At 54.4% G+C, this 17,005-nt stretch overlaps 1 protein-coding gene across 1 annotated transcript; it reads right to left on the reverse strand.

The window, feature by feature from the left end:
• Window positions 1–269: 269 nt before the first annotated feature.
• NPR1 (natriuretic peptide receptor 1) lies at window positions 270–14,560 on the reverse strand. The gene is made up of 22 exons (XM_027532910.1): window positions 13,371–14,560; window positions 12,493–12,692; window positions 11,965–12,078; window positions 11,420–11,555; window positions 11,011–11,102; window positions 10,279–10,414; window positions 9,827–9,911; window positions 8,723–8,843; window positions 7,613–7,687; window positions 7,378–7,455; window positions 6,871–6,975; window positions 6,546–6,617; window positions 6,282–6,438; window positions 5,851–6,006; window positions 5,442–5,610; window positions 4,345–4,491; window positions 4,137–4,260; window positions 3,911–3,979; window positions 3,248–3,422; window positions 2,918–3,016; window positions 1,446–1,537; window positions 270–1,293 (listed from the first exon to the last, which is right to left on the reverse strand). Exons 1-22 carry the CDS (start codon window positions 14,080–14,082, stop codon window positions 1,231–1,233), a joined length of 3,177 nt encoding a protein of 1,058 aa, XP_027388711.1. The 5' UTR covers window positions 14,083–14,560; the 3' UTR covers window positions 270–1,230.
• Window positions 14,561–17,005: the final 2,445 nt, after the last annotated feature.

Here is a 17,005-nt window from a genome sequence, read left to right on the forward strand (position 1 = left end):
ACTAATTATATATTATTTTACCATTTTTGGCTGCAATGAAGAGCACACAGAATCTTAGTTCCCTGACCAGGGATGAAACCTGTGCCCCTGCATCAAGGGCATGGAGTCTTAACCACTGGATTTCCAGGGAAGTTTTTTATTTACCTTACTGACTGTGTTGTTATGTGCACTGATAAGGCTGGTGTCTTAGCATAAATCAAGGCAGTAGCACCAAACCAGTCATTGTCAAAAAAAAAACAAAAAACAAAAGCCAGTTTCTCTCAAGAATGTCATTGATAAAGCAGTAAAAAATTAACATGTGATGGGTTTATTAAAGTTATTTTAAATGAGTTAATAAAGACTGTTTTAACTTCTAATACAGAATATATCGATAGATAAAACCCACATAAAAGCTCTTTGGGGCCCTCAGTAATTCTTAAGGGTGTAAACAGATCCTGAGACCAACAGAGTCAGCACTGCTGGGGTCACTCATAGGCTGTTACACTGGCTCCTCAAAGTTGAAGGGAACTTTCTCACATATTAAATTGCCAGCTTGAGAAACGTCTTATTTAAAGCTGAGGGTAGAGAATATGGTTGTGTTTCTTGGCAACCCTGGCTCGAGAAAGGACACTGTCACTGGAATAAAGATTTTCATGGTCTCCACTCACAGGAGAAGCAAGGCATGCAAGCCCACAGCCCTCTGTACTTCCCTTTTTCCCCTATGTGCTGAATATCTTGTGTTGGGTCACGGGGGATTCAGGGTGCTTGTGGCCCATGTGGGCTAGGCCCAGATGTGGGCTTCCCCCAGCCCCTAGATCCATGTTTAGTCCCTTCTCCTATTTCCACTCAGGGGGTTCTTCCCCCCGCCCCCCCCCCCCCGCCCCCGCCCATAATAGTCACAGTGGGCACAGGGAGGGGCAGGAGGATTAAGGAATCCACATCCCACCTTGGCCTCGGCTGGGATAGGATGGAGAGTGAGTGTATGTGCCTACGTGTGTATGTGTGTGTGTGTGTGTGTGTTCCCTGGGCATGACTGTGAGTTTTGGTCCCGTCCTGTGGGCTCCAAGTTCTCCCCCATACCAGTCCTCTGTTAGAGGTAGTATCTGGTGTCTCCACTGGGGTCAGCACATCTGAGTTATTCAAGCCACTTGTTTGGCAATGTGGGGTTGCTGTGGACGGGCTGATGCTGGCATCTCTCTGTCATCTCCGGCCCAGGGAAGGGGGGAGTGGAAGGCCAGGAGGGGACCCAGGTCAGCCTCGGGTGCTACTCCCTCGCTCCCCCAGGAGCCAGTAGGTCCGAACTTTGCCTTTGCCCTGGAGGGAAAAAGAGGCCATTGCGGTGGGGAGTGATACATCCACTTTCCCAAATGGTGGGAATGGGGATGGTTGCTTGAGAAGGGGCCTGGAGGAAGGGGAGCCCTGCAGGGACCTCAAGGGGTCGTGAGGGCAGGGACTTTCTTTTCTACCTTCATTTCTACATCCCCTCGAAGCTCCAGCTCGAAACCACCAAACTCCTCCAGGACAGCCTTGGTTTCAGAAGATAAGTGGATCTTCAGGGCTGGGTAGGATAAGGGAGGAGAAGGGAGACGAGAGATGCAAGAGTTGGGAGCAGGAGACTGGGGGCCGTGGGGCTAGAAAGATGCTTTCCCACCTTCCTTTAGCCCTGAAAGCCTCCTAATTCAGAGTCCCACCCATTCCACATGGTGTCTGACCACACAGGGCTTGCCCTAAGAATTCCAGAGCTGTGTTGTCCACCATGATAGACACTAGTTACATGTGGCTATTTAAATTGCAATTAAAATGAAATAGTTAAAATGCAATAAATAAATAAAATGCAATGCCTCAGAGGCTACCATATTGGACAACACAGCTTATAGTAGAGTGTAGAGGTCAAGGGCTCAGACACTGGAGCCTGCGCTGCCTAGTTCGAACCCGAGCTTGGACACTCGGCTGGGGAAGTAATATTAACTCTCTGTGCCTCATTTGCCTTGTCTACAAAATGCTGAGAGTGACAGGACCCATCTCAAAGTTTTCCTGAGTGGATTAAACTTAATGTTATTCATAAAGTATTTTAAAAGAATCTGGCACTTAGGAGGCACTGTACAATTGGTTGCTATCATCGTTTTTTAACTCAGCACCCTCACATTAGGGTTGAGGGAGCCCAGGCCTTGGAGAGGAGATCTGCGCAGGCTGCTGAGGTCAGGCCCAGGCCTCCTGACTACTGTTCCCCGCAGCCCTTCCTTGACTCCATAGCAAACTGGTCTAGGTAATCTTAGTATTCCAGGGCCTTGTATTCAGTAGTTGCTCAATAAATGGTGACTGAATTGAATTGTGTTGACTACAGCAGGAAGCAGATCAACAGGAAGCAAGCCTAAGGGAAGAGCTGCGAGCAAGCATTTATCAGATACTCATTGTGTTCCAGGGGTTGTGCTGTGTTTTTTATAACCCCAAGACATCATCCTTTTAAAGACAAACAGCTGAAGCTCAGACAAGCTGAACAACTATTACGTGCTAGTCATGTTATATGACTTTCTCAAATAACTCTTCTGAGGTAGATGTTTAATTCTCATTTTCCAGATAAGGAAAACAGGGGTTCAGGGAGGTGTAGCAAATTGACATGAAACATCAGTTGCAGAACTGAGATTCACACCCAAGTGGGCTTCTCTGAAGCCCTTTTGACCACACCCAAGAGGGCCCTAAAGGTAAGATTCCTGCTGGAAACTGTCAGACGTTGGTCTGGAAAGACTTTTCTGTCGTTTGGCAAAGGGAGCAGCTGGGACCTGCGTCTCTGATTAGACTCAAGGTGACCTGGCCAGGTTGAACCCTTATGAGATGGCAACTCAGGAAGAGAGAGAACAGGGAGTGGAAGGCATCCGCTGCCAGTCGGGCAACTACAGCCCCCCTGCCCTCCCTGTCCCACCCAGGGGACCCAGAGTACCTTCCCCATTAGACTCCATTCGTGAGGCAGTGTTGACTGTGTCCCCAAAGAGACAGTACCGGGGCATCTTCAGCCCCACCACGCCGGCACACACGGGTCCTGAAGGGAGTGAAAGCGCATGAGTTCAGGGGAGTAGGTGGGAGGAATGGAGGGTGACCTAGGTGGGGCCAGAGGGTGAGGCTAGAGTAGGGTGCCCCAGGAGAGGCAGCAGGTGGGATCCGTGGTCCGTGGGAGCCCAGGGGTGTGTGTAGGAGGAGGTGTAGGTGTATGCGCGTGTGTAGGGAGAGCTGGAGAGCGCTGGGGCTGGTCTCCCATCTTTCGCGGCCTCACCCGTGTGGATGCCGATGCGCAGGCGCAGCTGCTCCTGGGGCCGGTGGCGGATGCGGAAGGAGCGGACCGCGTCCAGCAGCGCCAGGGCCATGCGGGCCACCTCGCGGGCGTGCAGTCTCCCGTTCCGCACTGGGAGCCCGGACACCACCATGTAGGCGTCACCAATGGTCTCCACCTGTGAGGGTCACGAGAGAGAGCAGGACCTGAGGGCTCCAACTTTCTCTTCCCAGTGTGGGCCGTCACCCAGAGGGCACTGGCTCCTAATCCACCCGTCTACCAGCCGTTGTGTTTGCTCATCCTCCATACTCCGCCCGGTTTTTCTGGCGGTTCCTGGGTCTCCCCGTGACACCTCCTCGTGACACTGTCTTTGCTCACGTCCCTTGGTCTACTTTATCTCTCTCTCTCTTTTTTTTTTTAGTTCCACCTGTTCATTGCCATCTCCCTCCACCCACCTCATGCGCGCATGCTCAGTCACGTGACCCCATGGACTGCCGCCCACCAGGCTCTTCTGTCCATGGACTTTTCCAGGCAAGAATACTAGAGTGGGTTGCCATTTCCCTCTTCAGGATAGTCTTCTCTCTTAAGGCTCTACGTCATTCTACCCTTCACTTTTCTGTAACCCTGTCCACAACTGTCTGCCTGTTCCTTCCCATCTTTACTCACCTTGTATACGTCAAAATTGTCTATGACGGCATCAAAGCAAGTGTACAGGTCGTTGAGCAGGGTCACCACCTGGAAGAAAAGAGAATCCACAAGGGGTGAGGAGTAAGGGACCCCACCTGGGCTCAGGTGGAAAATGCAGACCCAGAAGGCAGACCTGTGAGATGGAGATGAAAAGCCAGCACAGCACACCTGGCTGCTCTCACACCTGTATCTGTGCCTGACTCACCTGCATGGGCGTGCTCTCTGCTGATAGGGCTGTGAAACCCACGATGTCACTGAAGTAGATGGTGACACTGTCAAAGGCTTCGGCCTGGACCGTCTCCCCGCGCTTCAGCTGCTCAGCCACTGAGCTGAGGGGTCAGGGACAAGGCAGGATCAGAAGATGAGCCGGGGCCAGGGCAGGGCTGGCGGGGGCACCAAGCACAGGCACTCACTGAGGCAGAATCTGGTAGAGCAGGGCCTCAGCCTTGCGCTTCTCCTCCAGGTAGGCCTGGGTACGCTCCTCCACCAGCTCCTCTAGGTTGTTGGCGTACTGCTCCATGCGTGACAGCAGGTTGTCTAGGATATTGCTGCTGTTCTCCCTGGGGACGGGGGTGGCGGAGGGGGTGGTGGTGAGGGGGAGCAGCATGCCCAACCCTGCAGTGCCCACCCCAGGCTCTCACCCTACCCAGACTTAAGTTAACTTATACTGCAGCAGAGTCCCTGGAGATGGTCAGGGTTGGGGGGCACAGCAGGATGGGAGTGCAGGGGAAGAGGGTAAGAAGAAAGTCCAACTCATCCCTGAGTCCCCAGGGTCAAGTGTGAAGCTTCAGACGTATTGGCTCTTTTGCTCATATTGTTGAACACCAGTAGGCTAGAAGGAGGTGGAGGAGATAGAGGGCTTCCCAGGTGGTGCTAGTGATAAAGAACCCGTGTGCCAATGCAGGAGACCCAGGAGACGAGGGTTCGATCCCTGGGTCGGGAAGATCCCCTGGAGGAGGGCATGGCAACCCACTCCAGTATTCTTGCTGGGAAATCCCATGGACAGAGGAGCCTGGCAGGCTGTATAGTCCATAGGATCTCAAAGAGTCAGACACGACTGAAGTGACCTAGCACACATGCACACAGAGGAGGTAGAGAGGAACAGGGATCAATTGAGAAGAGAGTGAGGGCACAGACTAGCTAAGGGGTGTGCCTGGGGGACTGGCCCCCACAGAGCAACTGGGAAAGGGGATCAATGGGTGGATGGGAGCTCCCAGGGAGGACAGAGAGGCAAAGGGAGGAGGTTGAAGTCCATTTACTCTGCTTACCAGTGAAGACTGTGGAGAAGGGGCCAGGGAGGAGACTGGTATGAAAAGTGGGTGGCTGTGGGGACAACTGGGTCCTCTGGTATTCGCAAAGGGGGCTGAGGGGCTGTGGTGGGCTGGAGCAGGATATGTCTGGGGGGCTGTGCATGGGCTCTGCCACCACAGGGATAAGACTTAAGCGTGGGATACATGGTGGCTGCCATGGGTGGAGGAGGCTGGGACGACCCAGGACTAACGCCAGCGACCTGTTAAATTTTCGCAACATCAGGCGGATCTGCTGGAAGGGCGGCCGCTCCTGTGGGTCCTCAGCCCAGCAGCGCTGCATCAACTGCCCCAGTTCCTCCAGGTGACTCTGCAGGGCCAGGGAGGGCCGGAAGGGGGGCTGCTCGCCCCGAGTCACACGCTCGATGATCTCTGTGTGGTGGGGGGAGAGAGGATGAGAGATGGGTTCAACCTGGGGCCTGTTGAGTAACCAGGTGGGGAAGCCCAGGACCAGGGCAAGGGCCAGGGAAGCCCCGCAGGGACCTGGGCCAACCGTGCTCAGGGTCACTAGCCACAGTGGGGGAGAAGGGGGCTGCGTTTCCAGGGTTCCCTCTCTCTGGAGCTGGGGTCAGTGGAGTGTGGCGGCATTAGGGGAAAGTGTGGTCCTCTCACCTTTGGGACTGAGGTCCAAACCTTCCACGTGGAAGGCGCCGCTCCTCAGGGCAATCTCCTGAAGGATGATCCCAAAGCTGTACACATCACCAGCCTGGGAACCCCGGGCAGGGGGCGAGGCCATTCGCAGGAGCTCAGGGGCTGTCCACAACTTTTCTGTGGGTCAGAGGTCAGGAGTCACAGGGTGAAGGGCCCCAAAGCTAAGGGGTGACAGGAAACAAGGATGTGGCTGGGCTGATCTGAAGACAAAATGGGGTGCTAGCGCTAGAAGGGGCTTGAGACGACTTCGTCTGACTCGGCTTTCTACTGATGATGAATTGAACTGGGAGTCAGGAAAGGTGGGCCAGAGCCCATCACAGGCCAGGCCATCAGTCTCCCTATTGGGCTGTGCTAGCCGTAGGGGTTAGGGGTCAGAGTCATGCGGAGCTCACTGGCATAGAGTGTGTGTCCTTGCTCTGGCTCTGGATCCCGGAAGCTCTCCAGCCCGTAGTCGGTGATCTTGAGCACAAAGCGCCCGTCTACCACGCAGTTGGATGACTTGAGGTTCCCATGGGAGCAAATGGCTCCATTGTGTAAGAACAGCATACCCTGGGAAGTTCGGGGAGGCAGGGGTCTGAGTGGGACCTCCAACCAGGGCCAGAGAAGAGGCCCGCCTGGCCCCTCGCCCCACACCCAGTGTGCTCTACCCGACCTACCTTGACAATGTCATTGGTGAGCGAGTACCGGAACATCCAGTCCAGGGTGATGCTCTCATTTTCCAGGATGTCCTGCAGGACAGTGAGAGTCAGCCCTGTACCCTGCACGCACCCCCAGGAGGAGAAGTGCAGGGGTCCCGCTGACATAAACTGGCAGAACAGAACAAAGCTTCGTATTTACTCTAGTGCCACCACCCTCCCTCACTTCTATTTTACAGATGGGGAAAATAAAGGTCAGAAAAAAGGAGAGGCTTTCCCTTATGGTCAGTCAAGGGCGGACTCAGGGCTGGACCCAGGTGTCCTGACACTCCCTTGTCACCCTCACCTGTAGGCTCCCACGGGGACAGTATTCTGTGAGGATACAGATGTTGGGGGGATCAGTGCAGGCTCCCACAAACCTGGTCAAGTGTTCGTTTTGTACATCCCGCATCTGCAGGTGAGAGCCAGCATCAGAGCCTGGCAGAGACCTCACTCCTCACAAATCGCCCCTGCCCTCAGGGACCCCTCACTCTTCCTAAGTCCCAATGTATTCTCTCCAGACATTGTATGAGCTTCCTGTGATTCCCACTCCTGTTCGAAAGAACCTGTCCCCAGAATCTGCTCCCTACTCCCTCTGCTTCCTAAGCCCATCCAGCGGAGCCCCTAGGAAATCTCTAGTAGCCCTTCTCCCATCTGTGATTCTACTCACAATGTGCAAGGGCCCCTCCCACGGCTCTAGGGCCCACCCTTTCCTAGGATACGCTGAGGTCCCTCCATGCTGCTTCTGTGGGCCAACCTCCCCGCATCCCCAGATTTTTCCCCAGGCCACCGCCTCCCTCCCTCCGCACATTACATGCTTCAGCTCGAACAGGACTTCCCGTGTCAGCTCAATGCGTTTCCGGTTCACACGTTTCACAGCCACGAGGTTGCCCTGAGCAAGGAGTGGAGGTGGTCACTGTGAGGAAAGAGCCCAGCACTGGGAACCCCACTGCTCTGACAGCCCACCGCTGCCCTAGAACCCTCCCCAGTCCTTCATCAGAGCACAGCCCTGCCCCATCCGGAAGACCAATGGTCTTACCCAGACTTACCTTATAATACGCTGTCTTGGCAAAGATTTGGAGTTGGCCCTCTGTGGTTAGTAGGGAGCCATAATTGGAGCCTCTCTGAAGGGGTGGAGTGCAGGAGGGATGGTCAGCCAGAGGGCCTAGTTCTCCATCCTGGCTGGCTGAGCTCTGCTGCCTCATCCTGTTCCCCTACGTCAGCTCAGTGTGTGGAATTTCAGCTCATCCTGAAATCCTCATTTATTTACTTTTTAGAAAACAAAATTTATCGGAGCGTAGTTGCTTTACAGCGTTGTGTCGGTCTCTGCTGTACAGCAAAGTGAGTCAAATGTATGTACGCATCTGTCCCTTCTTTTTTAGATTTCTTTCCCATTTAGGTCACCACAGAGCATTGACTAGAAGTTCCCTGTGTGATACAGTAGGTTCTCATTATTTACTTTAAAAAAAATGTATTTTCACATATGCTATCACTGACCTGTGAGGGAGGCTCTGTGGATGTAATCATTATCTGAGATGGTACTTTGCCAACAAAGCTTCATCTAGTCAAGGCTATGGTTTTTCCTGTGGTCATGTATGGATGTGAGAGCTGGACTGTGAAGAAGGCTGAGTGCCAAAGAATTGATGCTTTTGAACTGTGGTGTTGGAGAAGACTCTTGAGAGTCCCTTGGACTGCAAGGAGATCCAACCAGTCCATCCTAAAGGAGACCAGTCCTGGGTGTTCTTTGGAAGGAATGATGCTAAAGCTGAAACTCCAGTACTTTGGCCACCTCATGTGAAGAGTTGACTCATTGGAAAAGACTCTGATGCTGGGAGGGATTAGGGGCAGGAGGAGAAGGGGACGACAGAGGATGACATGGCTGTATGGCATCACCGACTCGATGGACGTGAGTCTGAGTGAACTCCGGGAGTTGGTGATGGACAGGGAGGCCTGGAGTGCTGCGATTCATGGGGTTGCAAAGAGTCGGACACGACTGAGCGACTGATCTGATCTTATCTGAGAGAGGGTATGTGACTTGCCCAAGGTCACATAGCAAGTGAAGGCCGAGCTGGGATGAGAACCTTGCTCTCTACCCTAACTTGTCAGGTGCTGCCCCCGTACCCAGCTCAGCCCCGTCCCCCCAGTAGTGGAGCTCTTACCCCGCTCAGGGTCAGCCGGCTGCCTGCACTCCGGAGATGCCTCTCAAGGCTACTGGGCTGCAGGTCCTCCCAGCGCACACGCCACAGCTCTGAGGCCAGTTCCTTCTCCAGCTGCATCTTCCTGGGGCACGAAACCTGCACCTGAGCCCACGTCTGAGCCCCTGACCCAGGGCGGGGGTACTCAGCAGCCCCTCCTCAGAGCCCTGGGATCTCTGCAGGAGCTGAGAGATGGGTGGGGCAGTTACAGCCTCTCAGCTCCGAGTCAGGAGGCTTGGGTGAAATTCTGCCTCACTGGAGACCTTGGGGTAGTCATTTCTCTTCTCTGAGGCTCATGTTCACGTCTAAAAGTCCTCATGTGGAAACTGGGGATCTTGACGTTTATTTCAAAGCATTGTTATAAAAATGAAAAGAAATGTGTGTGGAAGTGCCTGGCACACAATTTATGCTCAACCAGCCCTGATTTTCTTCTCTCCCTCTTTGCTTCCCTCTGTCATCAACTTTTCCTGCACCTGTCAGCCTCCCACCAGAAGGCAGGAGTGAGTCTTCCTTCTCTCTTCTCTGCTCTGGGTGCAGCCCCTGGTACATGGCCAAGCCATCATCCTTGCTCAGCTAATATGGGTCCAACACATTGCTTCCCATCTGGTCTGTACAAACAGGAAGGGAGGATAGACCAGCCTCAGCCCAGAACCCACATACTATGATGCTCCAACAGATCTGCTCCTTCTTGGATCTCCCAGATCCTCCTTGGCCACTCCTATCTCTGGTCCCTCCTCAAGTCTCCTGCATTGGCAGGTGGGTTCTTTACCACTAGCACCACCTGGGAAGCCCTTTCCCCTCCTTCTTCATTGTAGGGCTTCTGCCCTTTCCCCTCCTTCTTCGTTGTAGGGCTTCTGCCCTTTCCCCTCCTTCTTCGTTGTAGGGCTTCTGCCCTTTCCCCTCCTTCTTCGTTGTAGGGCTTTTTAGTATCTTTTCTCCCCCATCTCCCTGGGCCTTGCTGTGCTGTCCCTACACCCCTCCCTCTCCACTCTTGGTCCCTGCCACCTCCTCTGCTACTGGTTCTCTGGGCCTTCCAGCCTCAGTCACCACCCTCATCCCCAGGCTCACCTGTATATGAAGAAGGAGACGATCAGGATGCTGAGAAGGGAGAGGCTCCCCACCAAAGCCAGCACCTCCAGGGTGGAGAAGTGGTCTACAGAGGAGGACCGAGTTGTAGCAAGAGAGATGTGAGATAGACATTGGAGAGGAGAAAGAAGAACTTTTTTATATATAATTTTTTTTTTGGCCACACTGCATGGCGTGCAGGCTCCTCTCCTGACTGGGATTTGAACCCATGCCTAAACTGGAAGCATGGAGTCCTAATCACTGGACTGCCAGGGAAGTCCCAGAACTTTTTAATATTTAATCAATGAACTCAGATAGTGGATGAAGGGACAAAAAAGGCAGGTGGAGTCTCTGCGGGAAACCCTCAGTGCCAGAGAGTAGCACCTCTTCGACTCCCTGAACAGGAAGCATGCAGTGTCTCCAGAATGGAGGCCAGGAAGGCAAGGGGCAGTCACCTTGGTTGCAGGCTGGGTCCTCATTGTCAAAGCCGCACTTGGGGACATCGGGAGGTGGATACCCCAGGGGCCAGTTCAGTTTGCACCCTGACATGGTCATCAGTTCTTGGGAAGTCCCATTGAAGTTCAGAACAACCTGTGGAGGGGCAGGAGTGGTGGGTGGGCAAGGGCCCTTGGTGAGGCCTCCTGTCCAGGGTAGCAGTCCTGCCCCTCACCTACCCCGTCTCCGCTGCCAGAGACTGTGTCTGCACTGTCAGCAGCTCACTGAGCCCCTGGCATGACTGGATACAGAGAGCCTCATACCCACGCCCCATGTTATCAGAATGGACAAACTTGAAAGTGACTTAAGCGCTTCTATATTCTATATAGAATCATAGGCCCACACTCAGGAAGTTTGTAATCTGGGACTGAAGCACCCAGAAAATAGGAAAAGGCAGTGTTTTCAGTCCACATTCCCAAGCCTAAACCATATACTCCTCCTTCTGAATATAGCCTGTCTCTGCTGGGAGGGGATCCTGCCTACCTTCAGAGAAATGGGGCTTGCTGAGGGCAGGGCTGTGTTCCCTTCTTACACATGGGGCTCCCCAAGGACAACACCTGAGTCCCTATCATTCTGGTTGTTCCTCCAGATTGGCTGGATCGCTTTTATCCAGGGTCCGCTCTTATGCAGGGAGGTAGGAAGGTGAGATGTCACTCCCAGTTGGCAGTGCCTTCTTGGGGGCACAACCTTACCCTGAAGGCGCCAGTGTTAGGATCCATATCCCAGAGGGAGAAGTCGGTCTCCCGGTCTCCATTGCTGTCCATTTTCAGGTATCCTGTCACACCTGGGGGTATGGAGGATGATGGCTGTGTTTTGAGAGTGGAAGTTCAGGGACTCCAGACCTCATCTCTATCTTTTGATCTTATCTGTCTTGCCCTCTGCATATATATATATATATATATATATATATATATATAAAAGAGATAGATGTGTCATCAGCAGGAATGATTAGTGTTGGGCACTTAAGAAGACTTCTTGATGACTCTAGGGAGATGGGGAAGAAAGCCTAAAGGCAGCTTGGAGGAGAGGAAGAGACTGGTGTGTGTAAGTGACTGCCTGGGGCCCCAGGGTAGCCCATTCCTGCCACCTGCAGTCCCTGACCTTGGAAGCTTCGGTTCCACATCCGCTGAGTGATGCCCTCCCCATCGGTGACAGCTCCCCCGTGTGCTAGAGTCTCCGTCACCGCCTGGATGTAGAGCAGGAGCCCATCGTGGAAGGACGCTGGGATGGTGTTCACCTGCAGGGGCAGGTAGAGCTGGGCTGCTGGGGGGAAGTATGAGGGGTGCAGAGTGGGGTGCTGTGGGGCAGGGAATGGGAGGTAATGGGAACTTGAAAGAGGATGGGCGAAAATAACCCCACCCATGTACGGACAGAGAGATTTCACTACTCATAAGACACATCTGTGTACACCTGCTAGGCACGTGGGGCAGGACGTATCGTCTTCATTTTACTGATAAAGATTTGAGGTTCAGAGGTTGAACAGTTGTCAGTGCCGCCCTCCATCATCAGGAGAGACAGGGGAGCAAAGGGAAGGGAAAGAAGGGCAGGCCTGGGGAGAGGAGGGAGGCTGAGAAAGCAGGGCAGAGACCAGCAGAGGGCTGTGGAGTGGAGATTTGGGGCCCACATCACCCAGGACCCCCTCCTACCAGGCCATCCTCCATGGTGAAGTTGAACTGCTCAAGGGCCAAGCGTTTTAGCTTCTGTAGGAATTCCAAGTACTCGGGATTATCCGGCTCTTTATATGTAATGATTTTGGCAGCCTGAGGAGGAGTCAGTGGAGAGGGGAGAGCTGGTTGGATGCTGACTCTGGTCCTCCCTATACCCTGAGTGCCCACCTCCCAGAGTTGCACCTCTGCTTAGCTCAAGGTCAGATAGGACCCCATGTCCTGCATGAGGTGCTGCCTGCATCAAAGCAGAGAATGTCGACGGGATGTGAACATTATCCTGCCTCAAGGGCATTCTCTCATATTTTTAGCCTCCTAGTTCTGAAGTCCTCCGACCCTCTATGTGCCCCTGGCCCCAGCCCCCTGCCCTTCTGTCACCTAACTCCCTCCGAGTGAGCATCAACAACTCCTTTTCTGGAATCCTTTCAGACACTGAGGCACCCAGGACCCGGAAGCGATGTGCCAGCAACCCAGAGCCCCACAGCCTGGGCTTCCAAGCTGAACCCTCACCCGAAAGGCCTGGTGGGCACTGACATCCTGCCCATCTCCTCTCTCCCAGGGCCTGCGGGGAGCAATGCCATGTGCACCTTGCAGGCTTTGCCCAAAGAGGTCCAGGTGGAAGAAAACATAGTCGTTCCCACTCAGGCCAGCTTCCAGGGCCAGAAGCATGAGGGCTCTGAAGGTATCTGGCGAGCTGCAGATGTAGATAACTGGGGAGAGAGAGAAGCCAGGGAAGCCAGGGTGTCAGGGAATGGAGGAGAAACTGAAGCTGGCGGGCCCAGGGGAGGAAGTTGAGACCCTGTAGTGGTTAAGTGGAACTCCTGGCTCAGTCAAGGCTGAGCAGGAGAAAGCCGAGGGAGAAGGTGGTGGGAGGGGGAGGAGGAAGGAGGCCAGATAGGGAGAGCAGGAATGGTGGAGCTGAAGGTGGGGAAGGTGAGGTGTGGAGCAGGGAGAGCAGAGGAGGGCCAGCTGGAGAGGGGACTGGAAGACGAGAGGGCATATGGGAGCTCCGGGAGGAGAAGCTGGAGGAGGGAAGGAGGCTGCTGGGAAAAGACGGGAAATAGGGGAGAAAAAGAGGGTTAGGAACTAAGCCGGGGCCCCACTAAGTGTCAAGGTGGTAGCTGGAGGCCTTTTTTACTTCTGTTAACTCCGGAGGAATCGGTGGGAAGGAGGCGAGGGAGTGGGGAGGTGAGAATACAGGCGAGCCTAGGAAGAAGAGAGGGGACCATGGAGAAAGACAGGGAAATAGAAACTCAGAGGTGGACGGGGCGGAGGAGGCCGAGGCAGGAATGAAGGGCCCAGAGGAGGAGACGTTTGGTGCAGACGGGAGAGAGTCCCGAGGAGGGCCTGGAGGTAAAGCGGCCAGGCGGGTGTGCCCTGCCTCTCACCTCGGCCTTTACGCCGCACGGTGCGCAGCAGCATGGTGTAGTGGTCGCGGTCTCCCTCGGCGAATTCCAGGTGGTCCACCGTGATGTTGAGGCGGTCGCGAACCCGCATGTACAGCCCCTCCACCACGAAGAAGCAGGGCTGGTCGTCACCGGGCTGGTAGGCGTAGAGCACGAGCGCCTGGCGCTCCCAGCCCAGCCGTCGGTGCAGCGCCGCCACGAAGTCGCCCAGCTTGGCGTGGCTGGGTCCCGCGCGGGTGGTCAGCGCGTACTCGTCCTTGGCTCCGAAGCCCACGGCTGGGGCGCCGGCGGTCAGCAGCGGCACCCGCCAGTGCGCGGTGAAGCGGCCCACGGGGGCGGCGGCGTACACACAGCCGGGGCCCAGGAACACCGCGGGGCTGTGCTCCCACTTGAGATCCACGGCGGCCAGGGGCGCGGCGGTGTCGGAGCAGACGCCCAGCGCGCTCTCACTGCTGCCCAGCACCGTGCGGACTGTCCAACCCGGCAGCAGGTCCGGCCTCGCCTTCACCCGGGCCAGGGCCAGCTCCACCGCCGGTCCCACGCGCGCCCAAGACCACGGGTACGAGGTGTTGGTCAGAGGCAGCACCACGGCCACCGTCAGGTTACCAGCGTAGCTGCCCGGGAGCAGTAGCAACGGCGGCAGGAGCAGAAGCAGGCGCAGGCGGGCGCCGGAGGGGCGCCCGGGGCGCGGCATGGCCTCAGCGGGCACCGTGGTGGGCGAGCGCTCCCACCATGGCCTCAAGCGTCCACTCCGGCTGAGCGGCCGGTACGGGCACCGGGAGCGCCCCTGTGGGAGGGAGGAGGGGCGGAGCGGGGGCGCTCACCCCGGAGCACGCTCCCCCTCTAGCTGCGACAGTCCGCGCCTGGAGCGCCAGGGGCGCGCGACCTAGGGGTGTGCCCAGGGCTCTGCGGAGCAGGTGGGTGCGAGGAGAGCGCGGGGGCCGAGAGGACCCGAGTGTGAACCACAGGGTGTCTGTGTGTATGTTAGGAGAGAGAAAAAGAGAGCGCGAGCGAGCGCTCGGTGGAGAAGGATGGGAGAGAGGGCTCCAGGGAGGATAAGGGGAGTGTGTTTGTGTGTGTGCGTGAGCGCTTGGCTCAGGGAGTGTGCCAGAAGGGGCGTCCGGCCGGCCCAAGTCTCCGACAGTCCGAGGGGAACTGGGGAGGACCCAAGCCAAGCTCCGAACCCTCCCTCCCGGCCGCTTCCCCTCCCAGACTCCGAGACCGTAGAACCAAGCCTGGATCTTTAACTCCTTCCTCCCCGCCCCGAAGTCGTGGACTCTCCAAGCCTCTCAACCCGCTCGGTTTCCTCTAGATCCTCTTCCCGCTTCTCGGCGGGCCAAATGTGTTTCCCCTCCGAGAAGTGGTACTCGCAGAAGGGGCTCCCTCACCGGGATGGGAAGAACAGAGATAAATGGAAGTAACAGAGTGCCTCTTGCGCCCCACCTTGTCCCTCTCCTCCTACTGGCTCCGTCTCGGAAGAAAAAGGTGCAGGTTTGGGATCTTAGCCGGAGAAGGTGTGAGTGTTTGGGTGTCAGGTTGTGGGGCAGGAGGGTGACGGTTTTTGGAAAAGAAATTAAAGTAGTCCAGGGTCCCGCGACCACTCTATCTAGGATGTCACCCACCTCCCAGCTTCCAGACTGAGCGGATTAGTGGAGAAAAAGGGCCAGGTGGAAGGGCGGAGTTAACTCTTTAGTTCCCAAAAGGCCGTTGGAACGGGAGGGAGAGGTGGTGGGTGGCCGCTGAAACCAAGAGGTGTGACCTCGGGGCCGCTACGGGCGTGTGCGTTTGGTTTCTCTTAAAAAGGATATTAAAGTGAGATTTGTCGGGACAGTGGCAGACAGTGTTGGAAATGACAAGCGGAGGCGTATACTGGGGAGTGTTTGGGGGGCCCTTGACGGCTGGGCCCGGGGCAGGACAGCTGTGGAATCAGTCTGCTCCCTAGTGGCCAGAAGAAGTCATTGGCGGTATTGCGCACCAACCTCTGAAAACTTCTGCCTCAGTTCAGTTCGGATCAGTCGCTCAGGACCAAAGATCAGCAAACTTCTGCACTGTAGACTTTCAAAGGACCTATTACATGTTAAGCACCAACTAGATGCTGAAGGCATAAATATGAAGATTGTCTGTGTGTATATTTGTCCTTGTTGTTGTTCAGTCACTAAGTCATGTCCCAGTGTTTGCCACCCCAGGGACTGAAGCACACCAGACTCCTCTGTCCTTGACTATTTCCTGTCCATTGAGTCGGTGATGCTATCTAACCATCTCATCTTCTGCCACCTCCTTCTCCTTTTTACTTTCAGTCTTTCCCAGCATCAGAGTCTTTCCCAGTGAGTAGGCTCTGCACATCAGGTGGCCAAAGTATTGGAGCTTCAGCTTCAGTCCTTCTGATGAAAAGTCAGGGTTGATTTCCTTTAGGATTGACTGGCTTGATCTTCTTGCTGTCCAGTGGGCTCTCAAGAGTGTTATCCAGCACCACGGTCTGAAAGCATCTGTTCTTCAGCGCTCAGCCTTCCTTATGCTCCAACTCTCACATCCATACATGACTACTGGAAAAACCATAATGTTGACTATATGGACCTTTGTTGGCAAAGTAATGTCTGTGCTTTTTAATGTGTTGTCTAGGTTTCATAGCTTTCCTTCCAAGGAGCAAGTGTCTTTTAATTTCATGGCTGCAGTCATTGTCCGCAGTGATTTTGGAGCCCAAGAAAATAAAATCTGTCACTGTTTCCACTTTTTCCCCTTCTATTTGCCATGATGTAATGGCACCAGATGCCATGATCTTAGTTTTAATCATGTTGAGTTTTAAGCCAACTTTTTCACTCTCCTCTTTCACCATCAGCAAGAGGTTCTTTAGTTCCTCTTCACTTCCTGCCATTAGAATCTTAGTATCTGCATATCTGAGGTTATCGATATTTCTCCTGGCAATCTTGATTCCAACTTGTGATTCTTCCAGCCTGGCATTTCACATGATGTACTCTGCATATAAGTTAAATAATCAGAGTGACAATATGCAGCCTTGCTGTACTCCTTTCTCAATTTTGAACCGGTTTTGCCTGATTCTAACTGTTGCTTCTTGATCTGCATTCAAGTTTCTCAGGAGACAGGTGAGGTGGTCTGGTATTCCCATCTCTTGAAGAATTTTCCACAGTTTACTGTAATCCACACAGTCAAATATTTTAGTGTAGTCAATGAAGCCAAAGCAGATGTTTTTCTGGAATTCTGTTGCTTTCTCTATGATCCAGTAAATGTTGGCAATTTGATCTTGGTTCCTTTGCCTTTTCTAAATCCAGTGTGTACATCTGGAGTTCTCCGTTCACATACTGCTGAAGCCTAGCTTGAAGAATTTTGAGCATAACCTTGCTATCATGTTGCTGCTGCTGCTGCTAAGTTGCTTCAATCGTGTCAGACTCTGTGCGACCCCATAGACGGCAGCCCACCAGGCTCCCCCGTCCCTGGGATTCTCCAGGCAAGAACACTGGAGTGGGTTGCCATTTCCTTCTCCAATGCAGGAAAGTGAAAAGTGAAAGTGAAGTCGATCAGTCGTGTCCGACTCCTAGCGACCCCATGGACTGCAGCCCACCAGGCTCCTCCATCCATGGGATTTTCCAGGCGAGAATACT

This window comes from Bos indicus x Bos taurus, chromosome 3, assembly GCF_003369695.1.
Source record: "Bos indicus x Bos taurus breed Angus x Brahman F1 hybrid chromosome 3, Bos_hybrid_MaternalHap_v2.0, whole genome shotgun sequence".
In the NCBI taxonomy this organism is placed as follows: domain Eukaryota; kingdom Metazoa; phylum Chordata; class Mammalia; order Artiodactyla; family Bovidae; genus Bos; species Bos indicus x Bos taurus.